The sequence below is a fragment of the Platalea leucorodia genome, assembly GCF_965183815.1.
Source record: "Platalea leucorodia genome assembly, chromosome: 4".
Lineage (NCBI taxonomy): Eukaryota > Metazoa > Chordata > Aves > Pelecaniformes > Threskiornithidae > Platalea > Platalea leucorodia.
In genome coordinates this window covers 53,832,860-53,849,842 of record NC_138826.1, presented here as the reverse complement: position 1 = coordinate 53,849,842, position 16,983 = coordinate 53,832,860, and the positions used below count along the sequence as shown (strand labels likewise).

The 16,983-nt window shown below is 40.2% G+C and overlaps 1 protein-coding gene across 1 annotated transcript in view; it reads left to right on the top strand.

Moving 5' to 3' along the window:
* The window catches only part of ST8SIA1 (ST8 alpha-N-acetyl-neuraminide alpha-2,8-sialyltransferase 1), a gene marked incomplete at both ends in the record, with an annotated part of 130,243 nt that overhangs the window by 59,971 nt on the left and 53,289 nt on the right, over positions 1-16,983 (top strand). The window contains one exon of the mRNA XM_082310643.1: positions 11,331-11,440. Within this exon, the coding sequence (XP_082166769.1) occupies positions 11,331-11,440 (110 nt within the window). The remainder of the gene's footprint in view (positions 1-11,330; positions 11,441-16,983) is intronic.

Sequence of the window (16,983 nt, the reverse complement as noted above, 5' to 3'; positions counted from 1 at the left end):
CTTTATGTGAAATTAATTTTGGTCCGTATTGCCTTTCAGTAGGCTTGCAGTTGCCTCAGTCTGCACAATTTAACTGGACTTCTAATTTTCAGATTCTGATGTGTACACTGCACTACTGAGTCTTCAGTCTTAGGTTGAGTTTGGTCCCTGAAGTCTAGCCTCCCTGTTTTGCTGTGCTCTCAGTAGAGGAGCTAGCCCCAAATGAACTTTTGTGTAGGCTTGCAACAAATGACACTTTCTGTTTGCTTTTTGTGGAATCTACACCCTTATATAATGAAAAGACACTTTTCCCCATTTTAATCTTATATTACTAAGTGTTTTATTATTGATATAGAAATGATTGTTGTTTATTCAAATCAGTTTATGATAATTTATTCAAACAAGTTCATGAATTACTCTCATGCCTCTATGTAAAATACTGTTCATTTTAAGGAGTTTTGTTTTCATTACTGGAAAAAATAAATAGCTTATGGAAACTTCATTAGTTCTGTAATTGTAACAGCTTTTCCCCTCTGCCTCCTTGGGCTTCTAAACTTCTGTTTTCATAACCTTTAGAGATGACATTATATGGCACTGCACTTCCCTCTAATTGCTTCCTTGTTTGGTAAACATCCATTGTTAAACAATTTGGTAGTCACTCATTATATGAAAATCCTATTATGCTGCTAACCACCTTTTTTGCTTTTCAGCAAGGTCTTTTAATCTTGACTCTACATTTCTGCAGAAAGACTGCCCTAAAGAAAGGTAGTACTCTAAACGAAGACCTATACCCTTGCTTTACATGCAGTCCTTAAAATTCTTTGCATTGTTTTCTTTGCATACTATTATTTGCTTTTCAACTCTTATGAGTCAGCTTTTCTTGTGTTGTTAGTTACATGAACAAACTCACATGCCATCTAGGTTTGTGGATGAAGGACAGGCTAAAGATGTAAGATTGCAGGCTCCTGACCTGGCCCAGATATAATGGCTCTTTGGAGCTGGGTACATTTATTGATTCCTCGAACTGTTGCTTGTTTCTTCGTGTATTTTATGTATTTGGTTTGACTGTGTGCTATAGGAGGGGAAAAAAAGAAATTGCTCACTTCTTTGGATTCATGCCATTGTTTCGTCCAGTTCAGTAGTGCGTTTAAATGAACCTGCTGTATCTGTAAGATGATACTACATGTTGGACTTTTTTTTTAATGTTTCTGTGCAGCCCAATATCATAAGGCTTTTTCATCCAATCACTACCCATAAACTATTCTAAACACTTTGAAACACCAGAGCCTGCAGAATGTTTCCTAGCTAACCTTTCTCTGTTGTGGTTCACTTTGCTGTTTATCTCCATTTCCCTGATAAGAATCAGGGGGAATTGTTTGCTTTTTACTGAAAGAAAGATCGGTAAATGTATCTGCATCTGTTTTGTAAAATTTGGAAATTTCAGAGTCTAAAATTTGGCTTAAAATAGTTAGATATTTCCTCCTTATCTATAAGATAAATGAAGCTTACTTAAGAGGCTTAATTTTTCTCATTAATGGAGAAGAAGAAAAAAAAAATCTGCAAGTATTAAAGGAAGTCAACAGTGCTTCTGTGCTGCCAGAAACCAATCTCAGTGTTTAAACTCTGCTCAAACTCTAATTGCAGATTTCCTAGAGAGATCAATCCTTCCTAGTTGTCTTTGATGTCTTTTTAACTAGTGATTCTCAATAGACGTCATTGATTCATCTGAACTATTTAGAGGTAAAGCAAAGGCAAGAAGCATTTTTTGATTAGTGGATCTTTTCCTTGTAGAAGTTCGTTCGTTAATATTCTAGCTAAATGGAAGTGTATTGCTTTCAAGACATGCTAAAAATCCTAAAAGCCAAAGCTTTAAACTTCGGTATCTGTCATATGATAATTAAATCCATATTTTGGTGCCTGTATAAGTTGATTATTTCCTTTGCTGCAGCTCCTTATTCGTATCGGTGGGATCAGAGGGCCCTCAGGATTCAAAGAGCCATTCCGTTGTTTAAGTGTTATGGTCTTTTATACACATAGAATTGGAAGCCCTTTCTCTTTTTTATGAGCTGAAACTAACCTTATTTCTTGCATATACTGTGTGCTACTAATAAGATTTAGAGAACTTTGTGTTTCTGTAGCTGGATGAGCTTTTTAGTAAATCAACCACATACATGCAGATGGGTCTCCTGACACCTTCTTCAGAGTACTCCTGCATGCTGTCTTTCCTACCCCCACCCACGTTCAATGCAGGCTGTTGTTGCATTTCGCAATTATTTGTACTCTGCTCATGTGGTTGTAGAAACATTCATCCTGCATCAGTTCTGCAGGGTTAGGACTGATCTTAAAATGCTTAGGAACCTGTGTGTTTGATTGCGGATTGGTCCTGGCAATAACCTTGCACATATATGAAGCTGTGTTGAGAAATCCTTTGTAATGCTGGGAAAATAAGCGAGTAGTATCCCTTACTGAACAATAGTTGGTCTTGCAAAATTTCCTAATGTTTTGCTATCTTTGCTGACTGTGTGTTGTCCCACGCTCTCACCAGAGAATTCAACATGAGAGTACATTGCCTACTTATTCCTGCACCAGGCATAAGTAAGCAGACACCCCGCAATTTTCCCTATTCTGTTTTGGTTTCAGCTTGTTACTGTTCTTCCATCCTGAAATCGCTGAGGGAGAAAGTACAGTCAGGGTTGGAGGACATTGGCACTGGGCAATCATATTATTTGTTTTCTGTCTACATTTCTCTAAGTGGGATATTATAGTTATTTACTTTAAGAAAAACTTTTGTGCCTGAAATTTAAAATGTGTGCCTATATACAGTAACTTTCTCAGCTAGGAAATTGTGCACTGCAACGCAAGAGATTAATTTAAAAGTTTATACTGCATTTTCCCAGGCCTGCAGAATAACTCATTAAACTCTCATAAAATAGTAACTACTCTTGTTGTTTAATGGACGTGCATGACATTAAAAAACGTAGTTTTTCCCCCTGAAGTGATGATTTGTGCTTACTCTTGTTCCCATGAAATATCTAGTCAAAATTAAAAAAATGTTTCAATGCACTTTTTTTGACTTAAGCTTAGAGCATTGTATCGATGCAACCCTAGCGCATACAGTTTGATATACTTAGCTTTTTCTTTTCCGCTCAGACCTGGAGCAGATTAAGAAAGGAGCAGGGAAAAAGTGGAGGATGGGCAAAACCTTCAGCAGCAGCGTCTGGAAGTAAGGTCTCTAAGCCCAGAAGATAAGGGGTGGCTGCTAAGCATTCAGCATAGTGCAGTATTAAATAACCACTGGAATACCTGGTGCGTCTGAATGTCTTTCTGCCATAGAGTGCCAGCAAACCGGGAGGTGAATTGCTGCCTGGTGTGTAAATGCTGTACGGTGCGAGCACGTAAGTCTGAATCAGTTGAAATCTAAGTGGGAGGGTGTTGTGTACCTACCGCTCGAGGTGCTGGCAAAGCAGAGCAGGGCTGAGAACCCCACACAATGCACGTTGCGTGTCTCTAAGCTTGGCGCGGCATAAGACGATGTCAGATGGTCAAGTAAAAGGAAGGATTTTCTGAGTGTTTCTGTGGCTATAGGCAGAGTTTAATGATTCGACCATGAATTGAAGTTTATCCTTGTCACCACACAGGATTTAAAAAAAAAAAGTGAGTTATTCAAGTGTATGAGAAGGTGTTTAGGGAAGCCAACACAGGCAATTATTTATAAATTCTGGTCAAGCAGTTTTTCAAGAAATTTGTACATTATTTTTCCATTTTGTACAGTTTACATGGGACTGGGTTGCTCCATGGAACATCTGAATGCAGCTTAAGTCCTTCTTGAGGCCTCCCAGTTCTGGAAATGTTGGAAGCTATAACATCTTCCAGAATAAGAGACACCCTCCCCACCCCCAGTAGGTTGAGTTCCTTTTTCTAATTAATCATGAAACAGTATTTCCTTGTTCTAATTTTAGTCCAAAGTTTGAGGTCCTAGCACATTGCAGGCCATAAAGTTTGGATCCAGAAATCTTCCAGAACTTTGGAATTTCCCACCCATTGATGTCTCCTTGTCTTATATGTCACATAGAATAGAAGCATTCCCTTCACATTGCCAGAGCATTCGTTGTTTAAAATACTGTTTATGATATACCATCAATAGTCTGTTTTCTAAAATAAACCATTACACTCTCCAAATGTAATTTTTTTTTTCATAATCCCCACACTGTGCTATCCTGGCTGTATGAAGGCCGATTCCATTGAATTAAATGCCACAGCAGCAATTTGAAATGTTCTTTTAATTCACGGCAAGTACTCACTTGCAGTGACTTCATGCTGAGTGGAAAGCTATTAGAGAGCACACTGTTTTGAAGTTGCTACGTAAAGTACAGCTTGAACTAAAAGTGACTGCCAGCTAGTTACTGGTACTCCGTGGGTTTTGTGAATATGCAGGTATGTTGCAAAGCCTTCTCTCTTTTGTGTGTGGTTGCTCTGCAGTTAATATCCCAGGTATCCTTTTGGATATAAGAGGGTTTCCTGCAGCCGCAGAGCAATGCGTTCAGTCTCCTAAGTGGTCTTTTGCAGTCCTGTGTCCCCGTATAAATATTTCATGAGATATTAATCTCATGAAAAACAGTACTGCCTGAAGTACATATTTATGAAGAGCACAAAGTTTACATGAGCTTGAATGTTTAATTCCACTTCAATCCTTGATAAAGACACTGCCGTCGTGACTGAGACGTGCTTGCATGGTACAACAGAGAAGCTTGCCCCACCTGGACCTGGACTTGTGCAAGCAGTGAGCTTCAGCTTTCAGATTCGTTACCTGGCACTGCCACTGTGGAGCAAGGAAACTTAAAAAAAAAGAAACTGAAGAAGGTAGCTGGAGATTCATTTTAAGATCTCTTTCTTATCTTCTAGAAGGATTTCATAGTCAGTCACTGTTACAGTTTCTTCCTGCAATAATTGCTTTGTAATCCAATATTGGGGTTTGGTAGTATATGGGTCCAGAATTTGAAAAACCATGCTCAGCTTATTTATTGATGTTCATAATCAGCATATGCAAAGCGGCAGTGTGCTGCATACCTGGGATCAGTCTGGCAGGGGCTCCTTTCTGATCTGGTACGCAAAATGACCGTAAGGATGCTTATTCTTATCCCTCTGTTTTATGACAGCATTGCCATAGAGGCAAGATTTTTGGCTTGCTTCTTGCTTAACATTTCACACATTATTTCACATATTAGTGGAATATAGAGAATTTTATACAAGTTACAGCTAACACACACATTTAGCAAGTCTCAGTGGAAAATATATTGTGATTCTGACAGATTTTGCACATGCGAAATATAGCTTTCAACAGTTTCACTAATGTGCTTTTGTAATACAGCTTTGTGTGAACACAGAACAATTTAGGAATTATATGGCATTCAGTAAATCTGCCAGTAAAGTATCAATGTGGTTTCTTAATATGTTAAAATACATGTATCTTCCAGCCCACAACGTTCGCTCAAGATTTATGATATGGAAAAGATTTTCTCCCTTTCCAGCCCTCATACAGAGACACTTCCATTCTAATTCATGTGTCTTCTGTTTCTCTATACAGAAGTGAGTTCTAAATTACTGTTAAAATTTTAGATGCATTTCAAACTTTGTGCAGTTATTTCAATCAGTAACTACAAACAGAAAGGCCAGGATGAAAATAGGTGTGTGATAGAAAATGTCAGAAGTTATGAATTATTACATGCAAGACCTTTTAGATAACAGTGCACCCAATTTTAAAGGAAATCTTCTGGGAAAAAAAAAAAAATATCCATCTTTTATTTTTCAAAATTTTCAGTTTTCACTAAAAAAACCCTAAACCCTAGCCCTAAGCATTTTTTGGTGAAAACAGTTATTTTCCCAAGAAAATAACACTGAGTTCTAAAGAATGGAAAGAAGAACGTCAGCTGTCTCGCTGTAGAGGCGTAGCGTGGGAGGTGGGCTGAGAAGTTCTCTCTCTTTTAGGAGGAGCAGCTCCTCCTGACCTCTGTGATGTTCATGTTCTTGCCATCAATAGTGTCTCCTTGCTTGGGGCTCCTGTGCCGGGGCCAGGGCAGGACTGGAGCAGTTTGGCGGAGAGGAGCGAGTGAAATGTAGGGAACCACAGCCACCCTCCGCATTCCCCTATAGAGAATACGCCGTCCCTGACATTGATGGTTTTTTGGAGCCAGTTGCTGTCAAGCTGTCATGTCTTGACAGCTCTGTAGGAGGAACAAAAGGCCCACCAGACCGAAGATGATTTGTAAACAATGAAGGAGGAGCGTTTGCCACCCCGCCATGTCTGACAGTGTAAAAGCCAACGCCACGTTACCTGTGGCTGACACGCAGAGAGTTGTCCTTTAAAGTGTCAGCTGCTTCCTTATGCAAAGACGCAAGAAAATGTTGTATTAGGAGCTGAATTTGGCTTCTTGTTAACTCTCAGGGTTTTCTGTCTCCTTAGGAAAATCAGTAGAACAACACCCTTCTTGTCAGGATGCTGCCTTCTCAAAAGGGACAGTAACATCACAGCATCTCTTGCAAATTCAAAATCCTTATTTAAAAAACCATTTTATTCTAATTTATATTCTCAGTGTTTTCAATGTTTTTGACATCTTCAGCATTAAATCAGAGGCTGAATACTGTAATTTTTTCTGTTTTCCCAGTAAGAACTTGGTTGCTGATTAAAGTCTTTGGCAGGGAGTGGGCAAAAATTAACGCATTAACAACCTAACAATGAAATCAAAGTGAATTAGAGTAGCATTATCTAAAATAAATTATATTTTGTTAGTACTGTGTAATGTTCTTTTAACTGATGACAATGATTTATTTCTACTTAGATGAATGTTGAAATTAATCAGTGAATTGCTGGATAGATGCTTTGTTAAATTAGTCCCATATTCAATTGGGAGCCTTTAATCTATTGCTTTGTGTCCTTATTTGCCATTGAATGCACAGGGGGGGTGTGCAGGTTCTTCTTTCACGGCCATGAATATGAACTAGAACATCTTCATTGATGATCAGTGGAGTTTCATTGTATTAAACCAGGGAAAATGAGACAATGGGGCCTCTCCGTCTTTGGTTTTGTTTGAACATGCCTTTTAAAAACCACCTTGGAAATCCTTTTTAAAATTAGTTGAAACTTACTTTTAAAGGAAATTTATCCCTCTTATTTCCAATATGCAAGGTGTTTTTAGTTAACAGTATTTGCAAATCCTATGGTAATGATTGCTTAAAAATGGAGGTGAGTTGGTCATTTATTTTTACATTTTCGCTGTTGCAGTAGATGAACTGATGCTGCACTGTTTTTTCTAGTCCACCCAGAAGACTCCGGCTGTTCATTAAAATTTTATGAATGAAGAAAACAACAAATGTGTTGACAATGAAAATAAGTTTCGGGAAGCTAATATTAATGGAAATTCTTTTGTTACAACTTTACAGTCCAAAGCCAGCATTTTTCAGGCCAGCTTACAATTCTAAGGAGAAAAACAACTGAGCTTCTTGTGAGCATTTAGCATAAATGACAGCTGGGTCCCCACAGTGTGAGAACTTATATGCCGTTAACTATGAACTGACAATTTGCCTAGCAAAGAGTTATGCTGTGGGAGGTAAAGAAGGAAAGCATGAGAAGGTTTGTATAAGTCCTGTGAAATATATTTTGCCAGTAATAGAAACCTAGAAGCAAACTTGGGTTTACTGTATATTATTATCTCCAAATAGCACCATCACCTTAAAAATATAACACTCTTGACTGAAAATTGCCCCTTACTGAAATTACAAGTAATGCCCAAGTCTATTTTACGAAAAAGTAAAGCCAGTTTAATTCTGGAGCAAGTTGTAGCATTCTTCAACCCCAACGTAACATTCAAAAAATCTCAAGGTAGATCACCCACACCATGAAAACAGCATAAGATCACTTGGTGTGAGGAAACCAATCATTATTGGAGTCCATCTTCGATGTTTTTTACCCTTAGAGGAAAGAAATAACTCCAGGTTCTGATAATAATAACATTTTAATTTGATTATTTTAAAAAACTAATATTTGAACAAAATTTAAAATTTTAAAATCCAATTCAAATTTATAATTCAAATTTTAATTTTGAATTCAATATTAAATTCAACCTTAAATCCACAGTGCATACCCTGACAAGCCAGCAGTAGGAAGAGCTAGAGGATGCAGGGAAACATCTTGAAAGCCTAGTAGTGATGTGGAAAGCTAGTAACAAGCTGACCAATTCTACTGCGTGTTAGGGCTGGAACTACCTTTTGGTTAATTGCATTGCAGTTTTGCTTAAGCTGTTTGCACCTCCTATTTTGGGTAGCCCAAAGGAAGGAATGAGCTGAATGCTTACGGGAAGTCACAGAAGGAAGCCCACAGCATTTTAGCTTTGAAGAGCCTCTGAGTGCCTTTATCTGTGCTGTCTGTCCCATGAGCATCCTTTGGATGTGGAGGGACATGTGCCATTGCACGAACGTCCTGCAGTGGGTTGGGTATGCTGCTGCTACCTGGATTACAGGATGGTGATTTCCTAACAATTTCAAAGCCCAGGAGCCTGTTCCTTTGAAAGAGGGAAAAGAGAAATGCCTTTTGTAGAGAGAAAAAGGAGCCATATGTTTCATAGTCCCTTATAGGCAACACTTCAGTCTGACTTGAATGATTTGTGTATGACCAGGCAGTTTGTTTGGACAAAGAGGCTCAGGGCAGAGTTCCTGAAGTGCCCCTGCAGTCTCAGCAATAATTACAGATCTGTGATTTAAATGTTTGAAGAAAAGTCATGTGCAAGATAACAAATGCAGGTTTCTCCAAGATCATCCTAAGCAATTGCTCTTCATTAAGCTCAAAGCAGCTGAAATCCCACCAAGCAGCATGGACATTTAATCCTTAGGCCTTTGCAGCCCTCCTCCCCCCTCCAGCCCCATCCCGTTACGGTACTGGAAGGATCTTTTGCGTAGTGTCTGTAGAAAGTTTGTAAGTATGGTCTTCTGGAAAATGCATCTGTTGAACGTTTTAAGCTAAGCGGTGGCGTGTAGACTCTGTCTGATGTCTGTGCCGTGTCCTGAATTTTCAGTTCTTTGCTGGGGGAGGCAAAAGCTGCTGTGGGCTCTTGTGGGCATGGTGGCTTTTCAGAGAGAGCTGCGTTCAGCCTGGTTTTCCTCCTGTGTCCATAGAGCGAGTGGATTTCTTCGCAGGTTAGGCAGAGAGAAAACCACCATGGTGATTTTGTCTGCCCTTTCTACTTTCCTTTGGCTCCCTCAGATCACCCTGGCAGCCCTGGTCTTGTTCTTTTGTTTCTTGGACTCTCTGAAGGACAAGAGTTTCAAAGCTTCACATGCTTTTGGAAACAAATGTATGTATACAAATGACAACTAATATCATCTGTGAGCATAACAGGATATAAGCCTCCCGTGAAGGATAGCAAATCATCTCAAGCAATATCAAAGGCTGTTTGCGACTCACAGAATTTCGAAGCATTTAGCAACTCCTAAATGTTTATTTTGGGGGTTTAAAGCCATAAAATTTATGTGACAGAGTGTCCACAACTCTTAAAAGCAAGAGTTAATGGCTGCTACCTTTGTCTGTGATTTGTCACAGCCTTGCCTTTGTATAACTAGCTCTCTTGGAAGGAGTTTTGATATATCTTGAATAAGAAAGGTACTGTTATTTATAAAACTTATCTCTTCTACATTTCCTCTGATTCCCCTCCCCCTCACTTTACTGAGCATGTGAGCTCTCATTTGGTCAGGGTCACCTCAGAGACGAGATGTCCTTTGAATTTCAAGATACGCTCCTAGTTCAATAACTGTGTAAATTAAAAAATGTTCTTGAGAAGGCAGATGCAGGACAAGAATGCAGCTGCATACTTAGTATTGCTCCGCCATGCTATCACTGGCTTCTTAATGGTGGCTGGGCCTCAGGAAACGAAAATCTATTTTTCTGCTTTATCATATCTTAAACCAGAGTTAGGATAAGGAAAATGCTTTAATGTTTTTCATTAGAAAGCAGGTTGTGGCTTCAGACTAGCTGAATGGAATCTCGTTTTCTGAGAAAAGAAGATAAAGCAAATAAATCTAAGGAAGAAAAGAAATAAGACATTAGAAGTAAGTCCTAACAAATACAGAGTCTGTGCTGTAACGCTGGGTATGTTTTTGGGACCACGTACACCGTTGCAATGCCTGGTGAATACATGATGCAATGTTAGACGTTGCTCCGTACACGTAAGTGAGGACAAGTGCTGCCACCGTTCCACCTCGTCCTCCCGGAGAGGAGAGTTGCTTTGCGATGCTGCATCCTGTCACCGTGGCATCTGCATTCTCAGAGGCCTGGGCAGGAACTTCTGTCTCTGCTGCAAAGGCAGGTTTTGACAGGTTTGATAAATAAAAAATCCCTGCGCAATTTTTTGCATGAAGAGAATATTAACTCTTGTATTGTAGACAAATTCCGTTCTGCAACTCAGTCACACTGCTTTAACTTTACATGTCTTTTCACCACCTTTTTTTTTTTATATGCTGGGCTGCACTGATGCACTGTGTACAGTTTAAATGACTGTCCTGACCTCACTAAAGATGAATGATTTGGGGCTGACAGGAAGATGTCCCACCCATAGTTTTGACATCCTCTGGAATGAAGACAATGATACAGGTCTAATTTATTACTGTGTTTGGTGCATAGGATAGCATGACAATTTGACCTTGCACTTTTATGCCCTGCTAAGTGGCTACAAGAGCTGCTTAGTTAAAACGGTCCCTTTCTAATTTTAATTTATGCTGTGTCTGGGCAGCTGAGTGTTTAAGGAGCTGCTATCAAGCTCTAAATATCTTTGCCTAAGGTTGTGGAGTGACCTGTCCCAGCGACACAGCCATGGAGGGAGCCAGGGTGACTCCTGGTTCCCAGTGCCCTTCTGTCATCACCTCGTTCCCGTTCCTTCCTTCCTTTCTTCCCCAGAGCGGTCTTTTGTATATCAGCTCAGGAAGGTCACTTTCACGGAATTTTTTTTTTCTTTTTTTCCTGGTTGTATTATTTCCCCTGTGTCCTTGCAGCTTGGCTAGAAGGCTTATTCTGACTGGACTGCCTGGCTTGGTCAGCACCTGCATCGGGACTTCAGGCAGTTTTGGTTTTGCAGAGATGTTATCTTCTGTATCACATTTGTTGCGTTCTGGTTTGGGGAGTGGGGATAAGAACTGTCCTATGTCTACTTACCAGCTAATTTCTGTACTTCCCCCCCCGGCCCGCTCCTAATACTCCCTTTTCCTTCATCACTTTGAGCCCTGCCAGCTCCCCGCATTCTGCAGGAGCGGCTGCTACAAAGATGTGTGTGTTCTCCTCTGTAAAACCGGTCCTTGTTTTGTGTTGCTAGGCTACTCCCTTCCAGCTGCCACTGAAGAAATGCTCCGTGGTGGGAAACGGTGGGATCCTGAAAAAGAGCGGCTGCGGCAAACAAATAGATCAAGCAGATTTTGTCATGCGGTAAGACAGAAACCTCAATGACACATTGTCTCCCCTTCGCCCTGCTAAGTCTTGGACTTTTCAAAGCTATTCAGTTGCGATTAATCAATTATAATCTGCCTTGTTTCCCCCCACCCCTTTGCAGGATGCTTTACACAAGCAATTTGGGTAAAAGTGTGAGGAGAGGCAAAAAAGAGAGTTTTGACTGGCTTGTGCAAATGTGTGTGTAGTGCGGGGGCAATCTGCAGATGGAGGGGTTAAGGTAGTGACAGATTGTGCAGTGTCGCAGAGAGGTACTGAAGAGCTGCTTTTCTCTTTAATTATGCAGTGTTAGGCAGGGTCTCATCCTGCAGTGTGCTCTGTTTTCTGCAACTCTAACTGCCATCATGGGCAACCCCTTGAACTCAAGATGAGTAAGTACTGATTTATGGGGCAAGGCTCAAGAAGTAAGTTGGAACAAGCTAAATTGTTTCTGTGGTTTTCGTCCCTCAAGATTGATTTCTGGCTGACTGTCTGAGGAAAGGCCAAACCTCTTTCCTTGATGCAGGTTTTTTGGGATTCCTCTCATTTCCTTTCCCTCCAGCCTTCCTGAAGTTATAAGAACCTGTCAGGAGGGATGTTGAACCAGCTACTGCTTTCATGATTGAATTTGGCACTTTCTAGGTCTGCATTCTTTAAGGAAGAAAGACAGAAATTAGTTCCTCCCTGTTAAACATGAACAAGAAAAACTGGAGGAATGCTCCCAAAGAGATGAGAAATGGAGTTTCTTTGGGTTTTGAGATGGATGCATAATGAACACCCACCTTAGCAAGTCTCCTTATTAGATCCTGATGGCTAATTATAAAGCTGTACAAATTTGCTGCAAACCAAACAGTATTACTGTAATTTCTGGTTTGCATCTCAAAGACCAAAAATGCCTTCAATGTTAAAGCAAACTAAAGGCAAAAGGAAACGTATACTTAGTGCATTCACAGAAGAGAAGATGTAAGGCATGGGGGAGGGAGGCAGTGTGCTGATTGCCATTACTGCAAAACTCCTTAGGTGTTCCACAGACTAAATATAAGAAACTGCAGGGTATATACCATGGTAATATTATCTAGATGCAATGGGAAATTGAAATGCTGTAGGAGCAATCAGTTACAAAAACAATAGAAACTTTTTTTAAAAAAACAGCAATTGTTGTAGCTCGATCAGAAAAATCCTTTCCTCTCCAGGGAGGGTAAAGCAACCATTATCTGTACAGAACTTATTTTGAATTGGAAATAAGTGATAGGGAAAATCCTGCAAAAATCCCAGTAGCTGCCTGCAGGCTGTATTGTATTAGTGATGTGCAACCGTATTTATGGAAAATGTTTCAGTTCTTTTGGGTTAGAAGCTAATACACCACTGGGAGAAAACATTTTTATAGCGTGTGGAAGACAGGAGTTAGTAGATCTTTTGTAAATCTGGTTTCTATAATCTGAGAGCTGAGAGAGAAAAAGCACAATAGTGGCTTGCATAACATCTTTCTTTTTTTTTTTTTTTTTTTTTTAAAGAAATTTGTGTAATATCTTTGAAGTATTTCTGCAGTGTGAAATGTCATGCCAGGTTTTGTCCTTGTTCTTTTCTTTCTTTCACGTGGATTTTGATTTCACTTAAGTGTATTTCCATAACCTCTGTCATATGACTGCAGCCGTCTTAGCTGATATATTGTAATCACTAAGGTTAATTAATGAGTTTAAACTCATCTCATTGCTGAGCATCTACAAACACAGTTGTACCAACATAGAGATTAAAAGAGCAGCAGTTTTCAGCCCCTAAGGCATAGCACACTACATCTGCAATGAAAAAGGTACATGGCATATGGTCTACACGTTTAGGCAGCGTGGTTATAATAGGCTCTTCTTCTGATACCTGGCTGGTTTTCAAGCTTGTAATCCTTATTGCTGAGAAAAAAATTTGATTTGCCCTCTCCCTGCTAACACTTATTTTAAGAGAGAAATGTTGGGTACTAAACCCTAAGCAATGTTTTTGTCTGCATTTTAACAGAAGAGACACATTTTCTTGACATTAGATTTTGAAGAAATATTTCTACATCTCACAATTCTCCCTTTCCCCCAGTCACTTTTCATGGCTCTGCTGTGGTTTGTACGTCTCCCAGAGAGAGGGTTTCTCTCTGTAAAATAGCAGGGGGTTGCGGGGAGTTCTCCAAGCTGTTTGCTGGTGAATTTATTGCAAAACTAGAAACAACTTCTCACTATTTCAAGTTGACTAGTGGTTGTCCTGGTTTGGGGAGGCCAAGCTGTTATCTTTTAATCACGCTGTCCCATGCCATCTAGCCGTACCAATATGGTGTCACTTTGGGATTTGTAGACAAGTCCAGAGAAACATGGCTTTCAGCTGCCTTATGCAGTTATTGTCTTGATGTTGGCCAAGGTGCCACAAAGGAATAAAGATGAATGTTTGCAATTACATGTTAAATTCATGTTAGTCCCTAGTGTTTAGTATACGTGCATATATAACATTGTAAAATAGCTAGATAGTCACATAGCATCTATCAAAGGCACATGCACCAGCCAAGCTGCCTGGATTCTCTGCACCTGCGGGACATGGACTTCTGTCTGGGCCAAACCCAGAAGAGCCGCTTCTGCCTGGGGAGGGTGGAAGGATCCCTCTCGTTTTACCCTTGTAGCTGTTTCTCCCTAGTGAGCTGAAAGGTCTCAGATGTGAAAAAGGCACACACAAACTGCTGTGCCTATTGATGATTTTTTTTCCCAGTTAAACGCTGGGTCTAAGTCATATTGGTCTTCTATATAGAAGAATATGTATATTCTGTATAGAAGACCAATATGTTCCACTCTTCCAATTAGACTCATGTCAAAAACACTGGCCTGAGACTCTGTCCTGGTACTTCCTTCTTTCCTGCACATTCACCTACTTACTCCTCAGTACCAGGACCAAGAGTAAGATCATTAAAAAGACCTTTCTTAGGATGCATCTTTGGTTTCTTGGTGTGTTCTTCACCTGCACAACACTCGGCCCTCTGCTGACCTGTTCAAGAAAATAATCTGAAAGACCAAGAAGTTTCTGTCAACCAACTGATGTCTTACTGAGTTTCCTCTGGATACTCAGGCCATTTCTTAATATTTCATGCAGAGCAAGCTGCGAATGAGACTTAATGATGAATGGAATTAGATGTGTTTAAATAATGCATCTGGGACTGGCTTGTGAAAGAAATTTCATTATTGAGATGTTAAGATGATAAAAACGAGGGAGAGATCTTGGTCCTTCATAGTGCTTTTAAATAAACTCCAACCAAAAATGGCTTCTTAAAAGATTGCCCTATAAGTTTCTGTGTATTCAAATCAGAGAGCGTTAAACTGTGATCTGCCAAAGGTCGTATATGCCATCTCTGCTCTGAGGCAAATTTCTTATGTATCTTGCCTCACAAATATTTGTTTGACCTGCCACTGAAAACTGCTACTGAGAGGGTTTTTACAACCTCTCCAAATAATAGTAATCTGATTAATTTCTATCCTACCCAGTGCAGGTGCAAGAAACAACCTTATTGCAGTCTTATTTATTTATTTATTTATTTGGTAAACCTTTCTCGATTTTTAAGGTTTTATCATTCTTTATGTCTGGGAATTAAACTATTAAACTTCCCCTACGCGTCTAGTCTTTTTTTTTTTTTTTTTTTTTCCCTTCTCAATGATTGCATTTTCTGAAACCTCTTATTTTGATTCCTCTTTTCTGGCTTCTTTTTAAGTTGTCTAGCTTCTCTTAAATTGTGGCAGACCAAAGTAGAAGCTGCTTCCTAACTAAGATCTCAGTACGTTGTGCACATCTTAACAAATGTAGTCATGAAAAGGAGAAAACGTTCCTGGGAATTCTATTTTTCTTGGTGAACATGGGTGAATTCATCTTGCTGTCCTTCTCCTTGGCATTTCCTGATGATGTGAATTTAGGAGTATGGTTTTGAGAGCTGGTATTTGTATGCAGATACATGCAAATTAGCACTACCGTGTTTTTTCTTCGGGAATGTGGAATGTTTTGCGTTAACAAACACTAGTGCCCTCTCCAGGCACTGACATTGCACAAAACCATAACACGTGGAGGCGTGGCCCAGAATTTGTGCAGCCCCGTTTGCTGCACTCTGCGGTCACAAGCACCTGCATCCCTTCTCTGAACGCTGCAGAGGTCAGTGAAAATGCTCACGGCGGCCGTGACTGCTGTGGAAACAAGGGCTTTCCTTGTGATGAGACTGATTTTCCCAGCGTGGCAGGAGAGTATGGTGACCTGTGGTACAAGACCCCAACAGTTTCTGCAGTGGCCCCTGGAAACTGCCGTAAAAACTGAACTGTAGCTCGCTTCCCCAGCTCCTGCCTCTCACTAGGGTAGGAAATGGGCCTCTGAATTATTAAGATTAAAAAAAATTGGATAAGCACCTCATTGTTGTTGGACTCAAGGGTTTCACGGCTGACACTGGTTGCCTGGAGGATGCACGCAGAAATGGAGTGCTACAGAGAGCTTAATGAAGATGGTGAGAAAAATGACGTAGATCTTCACAGGCATAAGACCTGCAGCAAAGGAACCCGTGTCTCCCTGGTACCAGGAGGAGAAGTCATGAACATGAAACAGCAACTCTCTGTGCCACTGCCTGCCCTCTTCCAGTGCTGGAGCCTCGTCCTCCGTGGGGGCGGTTGTCTGTAGCACTGAAAGCAACCACGGGCTGCTTGACCCTCTTCTTTAAGGTTAGCGTTTGCTCAGCACCTTCTCTGGTGGGGAGCAGGAAGAGGCAGGAGCTGGCGCCCAAGCGTGCCCCTCGCCTTCCCTTACCTCGTGCGCTCCGTCTCTGTGCTGCGCTTTTCCAGCGTGCTGCAGAAAAACAATGAAACCAGCACATGCAAATGGGGATGTCTTGATTCGATGGTGGAATGTAAAAATTGGAGGGCAAATTTGGTTATGGTAGAGCACAGAACTTTACAAACAAACAAAAAACTCACTCAACAAAACCCCCAAACCCAACAGCACAAAAACCTGAAAGTCTTTTTTGGAAAAAAAGCCAAATTCTACTTTTCTCTGAGAATCTTCATTTCATTTTTGCCCTTTAAGCATTAAAAATATTCTTCATATCTTTGATTTAAAAAGTTGGACAAATTTGAAATGAAAAATATTGTTTTGACACCCATTTTTGGTGTAATTTTTATGTATTGAGTAGATTTCTCCTGATATTGATTGTAATTTCTGGAGCAGTGCATGGGCTTGGATACTGTTGGAACGTATTTTCACCTTTATCTGCTCCACCCTCCTTCTTCTCCTAGGTCTTTACTACGGAGCATTTAGGACTGTTCATTGTCTGGAAGTTTCTATCTACTGTTTTTTGGAGTCTTGGCTCTCTGCTTTCCAAAGTAAATTTTCTCAGTCACTTCCTCTTTATTACGTTATTACCTTGCCTACCAGAACAAGACTGTGAGCAGAACTGAGATGCACATATTTAAATAGCCACTTAAATTTTTTCTCTGTGTTTTCTTGGTAAATTCTGTACGCTGAAGATACCCCACAGTGTCATATTAAAAATGCCA